Consider the following 13,066-nt stretch of genomic DNA (forward strand, 5'->3'; position numbering starts at 1 on the left):
GTGGGACCAGGTCCCAGGTGGTCAGACCCTAAGACCACTGCTCTGTCCAGTGTAGCATGCTCAGATCTCATGCGTGGGCCACAGGAAGAGGCTCTTGGACTGTCCTGGCTTAAGCTCATGAACACACAGTGGGATGTGGCAGAGTAGATGGTCCAGGGGAGCTGTTATCTGTCTCATTGACCTAGAGGGCTGAGGCTGAGGTTGGAATAATATAGTGGTGTGCATATAGCCCACTGGGGGAGATATTTCCCCCTGGGAAGACACTGGCAATGTCTGAAGACATTTTGGGGTTTCACAACTGGGGAGGGGGTGCACTGGCATCGAGGGGGTGGAGGATGAGCAGAGATACTGCTAAACATCCTACAAAGCACAAGACGTCCCCCCACCACTAAGAATTACCCGGTCCCAAATGTTAATAGTACCCAGGCAGAGAATCCCTGGCTAGCCTGAGCAGGCAGCTGCTGTGATGCTCCCATCTTCAGCTGCGGGGTCTCAGAAAGTTGCCATGGGAAGAGGATGCATCAGACACAGCTGCCTAAAGAGTCTCTCTTTTTAGGGTCTTAAAGGAACAATGGATTCGAGCGAAGTATGAGAGACAGGAGTTTATGGCTGAGGGGAAAACCATCTCACCCCCAGGTAAAGTTATTTTCATCATCTTTTGAGGGCTAGTTCTGATGAGTTCTAGAAAACAAAGTGCCTGAGTATTAGGAACAAGGTCAGCAGAGATATACCTGCCACCCTTGCTCTGGCCACAGAGGCCAAGTTGTGGGTTCCTCTGTCTCTGAAATAGCAACACATAGGCTGGTGGGGTTTTATGGTCTGACTGGCCGAGAAACACATTCGTCTCAGGTCCTTGCAGGGCCACAGGGTGTATAGAGTCTTCAGTATAAATTGCAAAAAGACTCACCCACCGGGCAGACCAGGAAGAAATAAGACACCCTGCTTCTGGCTAATGTAACCCCTGGTGTGGCACAAACCTCGGGAAGGCGCATGGACTGGATTTCACCTCCCTTCCCGCCTTTGTGCAGGGCACAACCTCATCGGTGGCCCTGAACCTGTGGCAGTTTCTGCCCTGCTACTCTGAGTCCAAGTTGACACTGGCCCAGAGAGCAAAGTATACAAAACTGCTCTTTGAGGACCAGAGGCAGCCAGTGCTCAGCTCTCCTAGTGGCCAGGAGCACAGAGGGCACTCATTATTCCCACACTCTGGAGAGTTTCATTAGGCTGATGTCAACGTGAAGTTGGGCCTCCTTCAGAATCAATCCAGTTTCTTAGGATTTAGCCTACTTATTTTATTTTTATTTTTTTTGTGTGATACGCGGGCCTCTCACTGTTGTGGCCTCTCCTGTTGCGGAGCACAGGCTCCGGACGCGCAGGCCCAGCGGCCATGGCTCACGGGCCCAGCCGCTCCGTGGCATGTGGGATCTTCCCGGACCGGGGCACAAACCCGTGTCCCCTGCATCGGCAGGCGGACTCTCAACCACTGCGCCACCAGGGAAGCCCAGGATTTAGCCTACTTAGAGTTTACTATGTCTTCTTAGGAAACAGCCAAGGAAGAAAGTTGAGGGTAGCCCAACTGAAATCATACAACATTGCAAATTTGGCCCCAGACAGGACCCCCATGTCCTGCAGCTGAAATAGCTAAATTAGATCCTAGACATTTTAGCAGCAGGTGAGAGGTTCATTCCACCCCTGAGACTATACGGAACGGGGTTCATGAGTTGCTTGTTTGTCTTGAAGCCGTGAGTGTTCACTCTTTCTCATCCTTGGTGGAAGGTAACCGAGAAGGGTTCCTATGGAAGCGGGGAAGGGACAACGCACAGTTCCTGAAAAGGAGGTTTGTGCTCCTGGCAAGAGAAGGCCTCCTGAAGTACTACACTAAAGAAGAGGTAAGTCTTCTCTTACTCCTCCCAGAGCGCTGGCTCTCACCCCACTCAGGTCTACATTTTTATTTATTTATTTTATTTTTGGCTGCTTTGGGTCTTCGTTGCTGCACGCGGGCTTTCTCTAGTTGCGGCGAGCAGGGGCTACTCTTCATTGCGGTACACAGGCTTCTCATTGCGGTGACTTCTCTTGTTGTGGAGCACGGGTTCTAGGCACATGGGCTTCCGTAATTGCGGCTCATGGGCGCATGGGCTTAGTTGCTCCACGGCATGTGGGATCTTCCCTGACCAAGACTCGAACCCGTGTCCCCTGAATTGGCAGGCAGGTTCTTAACCACTGCACCACCAGGGGAGCCCGTAATAGTTCTTTATATATTCTATACACAAGACCCTTATGGGATATATGATTTACAAAACATTTACATTCTTTTTTTAATATTCTTTTCTACTATGGTTTATCACAGAATATTTTTACAAAACATTTAGGCGTTTGGATTTTACTCTGCTGTTGGGAAGCCACAGGAGGGTTTTGAGCACAGAAGTGATCTGCTTTGACTAAAACTTTTGGAAAGGGGCACTCTGGCTGCTACTGGGGCGAGAATGGAATGGGGGGTGGAGGCGAGAATGGAGCAGTGGGGAGGCGAGGGTGGAAGCAGAGAAGCCAGTTAGGAAGCTATTGCAATAATCCAAGCGAGGAATAATGGGTTAGATCAGGATAATCGTGACGGAGCTGGTTAGAGTGGTCAGAGTCTACGTGTATTTTGGAAATAGAGCCAATGGCATCTACTGAAGGATTGGACACGGAGTGTGAAAGTCAGCAGAATCAGGAATGATTCCCAGATTTTCGCCTTATGCAACTAGAAGTCTAGATTTGTCATTTGCTGAGATGGCAAAGACTTAGCTCCTTACGGGGATGATCAAGAGTTCCTTTCCCGTTTGAGATGCTTATTAGTCATACAAATAGAGACTGAGAAAGAAGTTCTCAGAAGTTCTGAGTCTAGAGATTTGGGGAGAGTTTGGAGCTGGAGTCATCAGCATGTAAACTGGTTTAGCAACCGGACTGGCTGGAGTCACCTAAGCAGGGGGTGGGGGTGGATGAGAAAAGATGTCGGAGGACTGAGTATTTTAGTTATTTGTTGCTGAGTGACAGACACACCACCCTAAAACTTAGTCGCTCAAAACATCAGTCTATCGTGTCTCACAATCCTGTGGGTCAGGAATCTGAGCAGGCAGTGGCTGCTCCATTGTACTCAGTGTGGCATCCGTGGGGTGGTTGGGCTGCGCCAGGAGACCCAGGAAGCCTCCACTCACACGTCAGGCGCTTTGGCATCCTCCTTGTGCCTTCTCTGTGATCGTTCCTCATTCAGGAGTCCAGCTCAAGCTTTGTTGCAGCATGGCAGCCGGCTTTCCCCGAGCAAATGAGAATGCTGCCAGGCCTCTCAAAGGTTAGGCCAGGAACTGCCTTCTGTTGGTCAAAGCAAGTCATGCGACCAGCTCCAATTCAAGAGGAGGGGATATAGATTCCACCTCTTTATGGGTAGAGTGGCATGTGCAAACTAGGAGGGAAGGAACTGGAGAAGCCCATCTTTGGAGATTATCTATCACACTGAGCCCTGGGATATTCCAATATTTAGAGGAAAGATAAGAAGTTTCCAGCAAAGAGAATGTGAAGGAATGGCCAAGAAAGTAAGAGAAGGACAAGCTCTGAGCACTTTAGCCTTCATCTTACTCCATTTCCTACATGCAGAAATTACTATTTATGTCCCCTGTTGTTTTCCTGGATGGACCAGAGCAATGCCAGAAGATCTGTCCAGTGTGGCCTCAGTCTGGGGCCAGATGAAAAATGATGGGGGATGAAGAGTATTAACCCTCCAAGAGAGAGTAGGGATTTCTTCTCAGTCTTCAGTTTAAATCACTGAAAAATATTGCAAGTACTAAAGGCAGGAAGAAAAAGTGCTGCTACAGAGTTAGGAGCAGGCATCGAACCCCAGTAGCTGTTGTGAGTTAGGATGTGAGTCTCATCCTTGGTTGGAAAAAGTTGATCTGTTTCTCAGTCCTAAGCCTGTTCGGTCTAAAGCAGTCTAAAAATAGAACAAGTTGCCTTTGTTCTTTTTTTATTTCTTTACCCAAATGGAAAAGTTTTAAATTATAAAGGTAACTCATTTTTATGTGAAAATTTTGGGTAATACAAAAAAGTGAAGTTTAAAGAAAGCAAAACTCAGAAGATATTTCAACATAGCAAAATATTAATACCCAGATCACATTTTTTTAAAACCCTAAAAATCAAGAAGAAAAAAACAATCCATTGGCAGAAGAGGCAAAGGAAATGGTTTGGTAGTTCACAGAAAAGGAAACCAAAATGCCTGATAAATACAGGAAAAGAAGCCCAATCTCTCTGGCAGTCAAGGAAATGAAAATTAAAATCACAATGAGATATACTATGTATCCACCAGAATGGCTAAAATTAAAAAGGTTGACAACACCAAGTGTTAACAAGGATATGGAGAAACTGGAACTCTTATTGCTGGTGGGACATAAAATGATACAACCTCTTTGGAAAACAATTTGGCAATTTCTAATAGAGTTAAGTGTACACTTAACCATATAACCCAGCTTTTCCACTCCTAGGTATTTACAAAAACATATGTCCACAACAAAATTTGTCCACAAATCTTGTTCACAGAAGTTTTATTTGTAACAGCCAAAACCTGGAAGGTATCCAAATGTTCATCCACAAATAAATGAATTAAAAAATTGTAGTATATCCATAGAATGGAATATACCCAGCAATAAAAAGGGACAAGCTACTAATAAATGCAGTAATGTGGATCAATCTAAAAAATATTGTTCTGAGCCAAAGAAGACTTGTACGGGAGTATGTACTGTATAATTCCATTTGTATGCAATTTCAGAACAGACAAAACTATACCAATAGAAAGCAGATAAGTGATTGGGATTGGGGCGGGGTGGGGATTGATGCAAAGGAGCAAAAGGAACTCTTTTAGGGTAATAATGATGTTCTAGATCTTGATTGTGGTGGTGGTTACATGGGTATATACGCTTGTCAAAAGACTGCACTCTTAAAGTGAGTTCCATTTATTGCTTATAAATTATACCTCAATTAAGTTGAATAAGAGAAATTAACAATGAGATTCCATTTCAAACCCTTCATATTGGCAAAAATGTTAAAAAAAAAAACTGGCAGCATTGAGTGTTGGTGAGGATATGGGGAAAGGGGAAATCTTCTCTGTTATTGTTGGAAATTTACTTCCAGTATGTACATTGGTGCAACCACTGTGGAGAGCCATTAGCAAAATAATTTGGCAGTTTTCAGTAAGTCAAAGATGTACACACTTGTGAGCTAGCAATTCCATTCCTAATCGTGACCTAGAGACACTCTCACGGGGGTATACCAGGGATACAAGCTGACAGCAGCAAAAAAATCAGAAACAATCTCAGTATCTGTCAACAGGAACATAGATTGATAACTTTTGGTGTAGTCATTTACAAGAGCCAAGTAGATTGGTATATCTCAACATGGACAGAGATAAAACGTTGAGTGACAAAAGCAAGTTGTAGAATGATCCATATAATGTGATACCATTTATGTAAATTAAAGCCACATAAAACAACACTATGTATTGTTCATGGGTATGTGTATGTGTGTATAAAAGTGTAAAAAGTGAACTAGAAAGATGAACATCAAACTCATGACAGTGATTGACTGTGGGGAGTGGAGGAGGGGAAAGGGACAGGGTAAGTAGTAATTAAAGGGATTTTGGCTTTATTAGTAATGTTGTATTTTTTAAACAAATTTCCTTTTGGGGAACAATATTGACAAAATTAAATACACTTTTTTTGTATTTTTAGTATTTTTCATAGTAAATATTTTAAAAGGAAAGTCGTACATTAATCTTTCAAGAAAACCGTTGTGAAGAGTGTTGGTGTAAATCTGTCCATACTTCTTATGTACGTGCAAATAAACATATAGTGTATACATATAGTTTATGTACATTATATATATACTATATGCATATAGTATATGCATATATATGTGTATATAATTTTTGCATTAATAGGTTCCTACTATACATCCCGTTCTGGGACTTGGTATTTCTCACACATGGATATCATGGACATTGTTTCATATTAGTAATATTGATTTAAATTTTCCTTTAAAAAATTCTGTGATATTTTATTGTGTGGATATGCTATGATTTATTTATTTAACCCATTATCATTGATGGACATTTCAATAATTTCTTCTTCTTTTTTATTTTTTTACTGTTATAAGCAACATGGCAGTAAACATCTTTTGATATATGTGTTTGCATAGTAATGCAATTACTTCCTCAGATAGATTCTTAGATGTGAAATTGTGGCTCAAAGCAAAACACTCAACATTTTAGTAAATATGACCAAATTTCCCACTAGAACTTTCTTCAGTGACGGAAATTTCTCTGTTTGCACCTGTCCAGTACCCTAGCCACTAGTCACAGGTGGTCGCTGAGCACTTGAAATGGGACTACGTGTGACTAAGGAACTAAAGTCTTAATTTTATTTAGTTTTAATTTTAATAGCTGCATGTGGGTAACAGCTATTATGGGACTAGAGCGTTGGTATCATTTTTCTCTCTTATCAGTCATGAAAGGAAGCACTTGTTTCCCCTTTGCCTTCTTAGCATCAGTGAGTGCCCGAATTGTGTTCAGACCCTGAGAACAGAGTGGAGGGTGGGAGGGCGTGCCCTGAGGCCCCCACAGCTGCTTTTATCTGTTTGTTTAATCTATTTTATTTGTTTGCCTTCCACGGATATTTGTTTCAAATTCTTTTTTTTTTTTTTGGCTACACGGCCTGCGGGATCTTAGTTCCCCAACCAGGGATCAGACCTGTGCCCCTTGCAGTGGAAGCACCAAGTCTTAAGCACTGGACCTCCAGGGAATTCCTTATGATTCGTTTCAGAAAAAATTCTATGGCTAAACATTTTGAAAAGTTCTAAGTTAAGGTCTTTCCAAGCCCCCTTGCAGCTCAGAGAGGCCAATCTGATTAAGCAGAGTTCCACACGGGTCATCTGTTTGCAGTTAGGTCTCCCTGGCGAACGTGATGAGAAGTCACCCTGCTGACTGTCAGCATCTTAAGTATCTGCTTCCTCTCTTTTAGGGTAAAGAGCCCAAAGCTGTCATCAGCATCAAGGACTTGAATGCCACCTTCCAGACAGAGAAGATAGGGAACCCCCATGGGCTGCAGATCACCTACCGAAGAGAGGGCCACGTCAGGAACCTGTTTGTGTATCACGAGAGCGGGAAGGTGAGAGCCTCCAGCTCACTGACCCCCTTGCACAGCAGCCTCCTGAGATCTGCTGCTGCTGTTCACCTTAACCTATTGTCACTTTTTATTTTTTTTTTTGGCCACACCACGTGGCTTGTGGGATCTTCGTTCCCCAACCAGGGCCCACGGCAGTGAAAGCACCGAGTCCTAACCACTGGAATGCCAGGGAATTCCCTATTGTCGCTCTCTAGTTGGAGACAGAGGTACAAGTAAAGCAGAGCGAGATCAGGGAGAGCAACCTGGTGGGTACCAGGGGTGCGTCTGGATGGTGCACAACCGTCAAGGGGCATCCACTTAGCAGAAGGGACTATGCCCAGGGCTGGCAAGTCAGGTGGGGCCGGAGATTCCAAATATGGGAGGAGGAATGGATCAAAGCCTGGGCAACGCACACTCCACGGCCTTGCTTCTCAGCGTTTGGTCCGGCACCAACAGCATTAGCCATCACCTGCGAGCTTCTTAGAACTAGAGTCTCGGGCCCACCCGGACCTACCGAATTAGAAGCTGCGTTTTAACAGGATCCCCAGGTGATCCTTATGCGCACTGAAGTTTGGGGAAAACACCACTTAAAGGTCCAGGAAATGGACTCCATCAGAGAAGAGCAGGCCAATAGTACAGGTTCAAGAGAATAAGCTGGGTCCAAATGAGCAGGGTCATGTGACCGGGCAAGGGTCAGAGATGCTAAGTCGAGGTGAGGAGGGGCAAAGGTGGAGGCTGACATTTTGTGAGTTTCTTTTTAATTCTGTGCCAGGTGCTCTTCTTGGCAGTCACGATACATCATTTCTTAATCTTCAGAGCAACCCTGGAAATGTTTTATCCCCGTGTTACAGAGGCATGGGCATGTTAAATAATTTGCTCAAAGTCACGTAGCCAATGGTTCCTGAGCCCTGCACCCATTTCACCTCCCCAAGTGCCTCTGCTGGAGGAAGGACCCTTGGCAGCAGGAGCCAGGAACCAGATACAGGGACTCGATCTTCCCATAAGGCCCTAGCGCTGGGATGGTGACCATGGATCACCCTCCCAGCAGGCTTCACGCTCCCTCCACATTCTGGGCTGACTTCCTGGTGTGGTCTGAAGAGCTGGGTTTGGAGTCAGAAGCTGGGGCTCTGGTTCTGCCACTCCCAGCTGTGTTATTAGGGCAGGTTCCTTCCCTCCCTAAGTCTGCTTGTTTATGGTTGATAACGTCCACCTCCCAGAGGGGTTTTGAGAGTTGAGTGACCATGAACCACGAACGTGAAAACATCTCATTACGGTGAAGTGCACTGTAAACAGTAGTTGCTGCTGTAGTTTGTTCATGATTGTGGCAGCTGCAGAAGAAGACAAACTCTTGTGAGTCATTTCACATCTGTGTCACTTATGCATTCACGAGTTCACTCTTTCGGTAAATCCTTATCGCACTCCTCCCCGCAACGTGCACAGCACTGGGGTGTGTAGTGAGTGGGGCAGAGCCATGAGTGGGGTTCTGGGATCTCAGAGTCTCGGGAGGCAGACGGGGAAATAGGCACTGATGATGGTGTGTGAGGATGGGCTGGAGGCCGTGCTAGGGACACACGGGAGACATATAAGTAGCCTAGTCTGGGGGGTGGGTGGGCTGGAAGGGGACAGTCAAAAAAGGCTTTCCAGAGGAAGGAGCATCTATTTAAGAATTGTGTGAATATGCTGAAAAGGAGGACACTCAAACCAGCTTAAACAGGACATGAATAGGAAAGATATAGGAGTGTTTATTTATTTCAAGGGCCAGTAGTATGGCTTGGCCTCCTGAGAGATTAGAATCAGGAGCTGTGGTGTGTGTGTGTGTTTAAGAGAGAGAGAGAGAGAGAGAGAGAGAGAGAGAGAATACACTGTAACAGCAACACATTGTTCTGTAAAACCAGGAGTGCGAGTAATGTCTCTCTTGTTTGTTTCTCTAAATTCAACGATCTCATTCCCCAAATTGCCAAGAAATCTATTATCAGTCATCTTTCTCGGCTCCCTCCCTTGGCTTTACTAGAATCTTGGGACTTATGCAGTGTGGGAGACATGGAGGAGATGCCTGGTTTTCAGTCCACATTGGGCTCACTGCTGTAGTCCCATGTCCAGACTGGCTGGATACCAGTGGCTACCCCTCCACCCGCGCGAAAGCTACGAGGACTTTTGCTGTAGTGCCCAAGGTCTCGGACAATTACGGTACCTGGCTCCCTACCACTGACCCGGTTGTAGAGCTACCGGCAGCCTGGTTCTGGCCGGTCTCCTCTTTCCCTTGATGCCTCAGCTTCTCCCTTAGATGGGCATAAATGGGAGTGGGGGGTGGGGGGGATGCTCAAACTCATGCCCACAGGAGCCATGTGGGCAATTGAAAAGTAAAGTGGACAGCCTTAAGGCTGTGGCAAACAGGAACACCTGTATAGAGGACTGAAACAGACAAAACTTCAGGAGCCAAACAAACCTGCGTGCAGGTTGGATTTTGCCCCGGAGCCACCAGTTCGTGACCAAAGAGCCCTTCCAAAGTGGAGGCCTAGGTGGGTCTTTCATGGGATGGTCCCATTCCCTTAGTGCCTGAGCCTCTAGAAGTTTCTTAACACCCAGGACAGGAGAGCTCCGAACTCAGGAATACGGGGCCAGCAAGTTTGACCTGCAAGAGAGAAAGGGTAGTGATGTTTCATACCTTTGAAACCAAATTCAAATGAATTTCTCAATCACCGTATTACATCTAAGTGCAGCACAGCAGCTATTTGAACAAGTCTTTCAGCTAGCTCCCCCAATTCCAAATTCCTGGGAGAAAGAATCTGATAAGCCCTGTCCAGCCTCTGCATTTGTCCAGTTGCTGTGGTCAAGAGTGGGTAGAATCATAGCAGCAAGCGTGGCTGCAACTGTGGGTGAGTGGTGTGTGCCTGAGAATGGGTGGGGCAGTTCTCATAGAATCAGGGCTTGCGTGGAGCAGAAATCTATTGCAATATCTAAACTCACCCTCAGGATGAGTAGAATGTTCTAGGTAAAAGGTGTGTCGGGGGTGAGGGCAGAGAGTTGGGTGAGGCTGAGTGTTTCAGGAAAAGGTAATAGCATGTGTTGGGATGGGGTGCGGGGGGAGGCGGGGCAGGGATTGCAATGGTTTTGTATGGAAGGAGCTCAGAGGGCAAAGAACTTAGACTCTCTTCCTGAGGGTAGTGGAGAGGACTCTAAGCTAGACTCCATTAGATTTGCAATTCGAAGATCACTCTGGCTGCCATAAGGAGGCCTGAAAGGAGCCTGGCAGAGCAGAGGCAGAGCCAGCTGGATAAAGTGAGAGACGATCGTGGGCACTGCCGAGGGAGGTGTTCTCCCAGAGGGACACAGAAGATCCAAGCCAGCTTTAGCCCAAGTTGCACTCCAGGTGATGGGCATCCGCATCGGAGGAGCATCCCCAGGTGCACCTGCCCCCACCTGAAAGCCAGTCTTTGGCCTCTGAGGACCCTTGCTTCTCAAAGTGTGTCCCAATGACCAGCGTCATATCACCTGAGAGCTCGTTAGGAATGCAGAATCTCAGGCCCCACCCCAAACCCACTGAATACAAATCTGCGTTTTAATGAGATCCTCAGGTGATTCACACACACATTAGAAAGAGCCAAGCACTGTCCTAGGCCCTTGCATAACTCCTATGTGGTCCGCCTTGGTCCTTTCCCATGGCTCTGGGCATCTCCCTGTCAGTGGCTTCCCACTTGCTCAGGTGATGCCCCTGGGCTCGGGCCCTGTCCTCCCAGATGCCTGTGAACAGCCCACAGGCCCCTGAGTGGGACTGGGGGTGCGTGCATGTGCCCAGACCTGAAGGTCCAGCTGGCTTCTCGCCTCCAGCCTCAGCTCCCCCACTACTCTGTCTCATTGGCTGTCCATCTGTCCTTTGTATTTTTCTCTGCAGGAGATAGTGGACTGGTTCAATGCCCTCCGTGCAGCCCGTCTCCAATACCTAAAAATGGCCTTTCCTGAGCTCCCGGAGCCTGAGGTGAGCTAAATGTGGACCCCAACTCCCACATCTCCTCTCTGCCATCTCCTTTGCTTCTTGTCTGCTGACCTTGAAGACACTCAGAGGCCAGCCTCAGTTTGTTTGCAGGAAAGACCTTGAGATTTGGGGTTGGGGACCTCAGTGGGAAACCAAAAGCTTTCTCCTGGGGAGTCTGGGGGTTATGGCCTCACCCCTGGCAAGGCAGCCTCCAAAAAGTGGGTCAGGCTGTCCCCTTCGGGATGTGTGGCTACCACCCACAGTGTCAAGGGGCTCAGGAGCTGAGCATCTCTCTCTCACCCCTTCTCCCACTAAAATGCACGAATGGTCCCTCACATACTGCTTATACAGTGCTTTCGAGCCCATTGTATCTTGTAATCCCTTTTATCTAGTAATCCCTTGCAGCCAGCAGTTAGGTGAGTGTGATTATTCCCATTTCACTGATGAGAAACTGAGTCCCAGGAAGGTCAAGTGCATAACCAAAGGTGTTCTTCACATTCGAACATTCCCCCCTTTACCCTTTCATATTCTGGTATAAGGAAGGTAGTGGGATCTTACCCATTATCATTCTAACGGGAACAGTCTGCCTTTCATGGCCTAGGTAGTGGGGAGCCTGAGAACTTCATCTGATTGTCCTCAGATGTCTGGAGCGTCCATCTACATCTCTCAGGCTTGGCTGGGGAAGCTGTATAGTGGGCTGGAGGATGCTGCCCTGAGCCAGGAGGCCTAGGCTCTTGTGGACGTTCTGCTGCTAACTTGCTGTGTGACCACTGCGGGTTGAGTCACCTCTCTGTGCATCTGTTCCCACATCTGTAAGATGGTGCTTGGTCTGGATCATCTTCAGGGTCCCTTCCAACCCTGAGGTGCTGTACTCTGGTCCCTGTCTTAGGCCTGCTCCAGGAGGATTTTGTAAGAGATAGGGGTGGAGAGACCATGTTAGTCCTGGGACTTCTTTTTCCTTTTAATATTTATTTATTTAATTTATTTATTTATTTTCTTTCTTTCTTTTTTTTTTTTTTTTGCTGCGTCGGGTCTTCGTTGCAGCACTCGGGATCTTCGCTGAGGCATGAGGGATCTTTTCGGTGCGGTGCGTGGGCTCTTTTTTGTGGCGCACGGGCTTCTTTCTAGTTGTGGCGTGCGGGTTTTCTCTCTCTAGTTGTGGCGCATGGGTTCCAGGGCGCATGGGCTCTGTAGTTTGCAGCACATGGGCTCTCTCGTTGAGGCGCATGAGCTCAGTAGTTGTGGCCTGCGGGCTTAGCTGCCTTGCGGCATGTGGGATCTTAGTTCCCCCACCAGGGATCGAACCCAGGTCCCCTGCGTTGGCAGGCAAATTCTCTACCACTGGACCACCGGGGAAGTCCCAGTCTTGGAACTTTCTTAATCCCAACTGTTAGACCCTCCTTGGAAGCCTAAGTGTTCCTTAATGCCCAAGTTTGCAGGGAGCAAAGTGTCTGGAACAGGGGTCCATTCCAGACCCAGTGATGCACTGAGGTGGCAATTCTCTAGGAGCAGTTCCAGCTAGACCCGGCTCAGGGCCCTCCTGGTCTGCAGAGTCAGCAAGTCAGCACCGGAGCTGGTGACTGCCTGCTTCCGTGGGCGGGGCGCTGGGGGTGCTGACTGCTGGCTGGAGAGGATGGAGGACAAAGTGCAGATGCCCAGCCTCATTTGTCTGGGCCAGCTCTCCAACTCTGCTGACCCCTGCGGAGGAAACTGGTCTTTGGCCAACATCCTCAATGCCCTCTTGCCTCCCTCATCCACCATTGTTACCCCTTATCCACTCCCAGTTTCCTCCCCGCCCACCTCTCTCCCCATCTTTCTTCCCCCCATGTCTACGTATGACGTGAGGTCCTGGGCAACCACCCAGGCCTGGCTCGAGCTCAGGGATCCAGATGCTGGAAACCTGGGGAGC

General features: G+C 47.4%; 1 protein-coding gene across 7 annotated transcripts in view; it reads left to right on the plus strand.

Moving 5' to 3' along the window:
* Window positions 1-13,066, plus strand: part of ADAP2 (ArfGAP with dual PH domains 2) — a 32,852-nt gene that overhangs the window by 3,573 nt on the left and 16,213 nt on the right. For 6 of the 7 annotated variants that reach the window (XR_009537643.1, XM_060134797.1, XM_060134794.1 and 3 more), the window contains 4 exons: window positions 557-636; window positions 1,777-1,889; window positions 7,041-7,187; window positions 11,077-11,160. Coding sequence is in view for 6 of the 7 variants with exons in the window: in XM_060134797.1 (XP_059990780.1) it covers window positions 557-636; window positions 1,777-1,889; window positions 7,041-7,187; window positions 11,077-11,160 (424 nt within the window). In the remaining variant the exon portion in view is untranslated. The remainder of the gene's footprint in view (window positions 1-556; window positions 637-1,776; window positions 1,890-7,040; window positions 7,188-11,076; window positions 11,161-13,066) is intronic. The other variant, XM_060134798.1, reaches the window with a different exon arrangement.

This window comes from Lagenorhynchus albirostris, chromosome 20 (assembly GCF_949774975.1).
Source record: "Lagenorhynchus albirostris chromosome 20, mLagAlb1.1, whole genome shotgun sequence".
NCBI classification, from domain to species: domain Eukaryota; kingdom Metazoa; phylum Chordata; class Mammalia; order Artiodactyla; family Delphinidae; genus Lagenorhynchus; species Lagenorhynchus albirostris.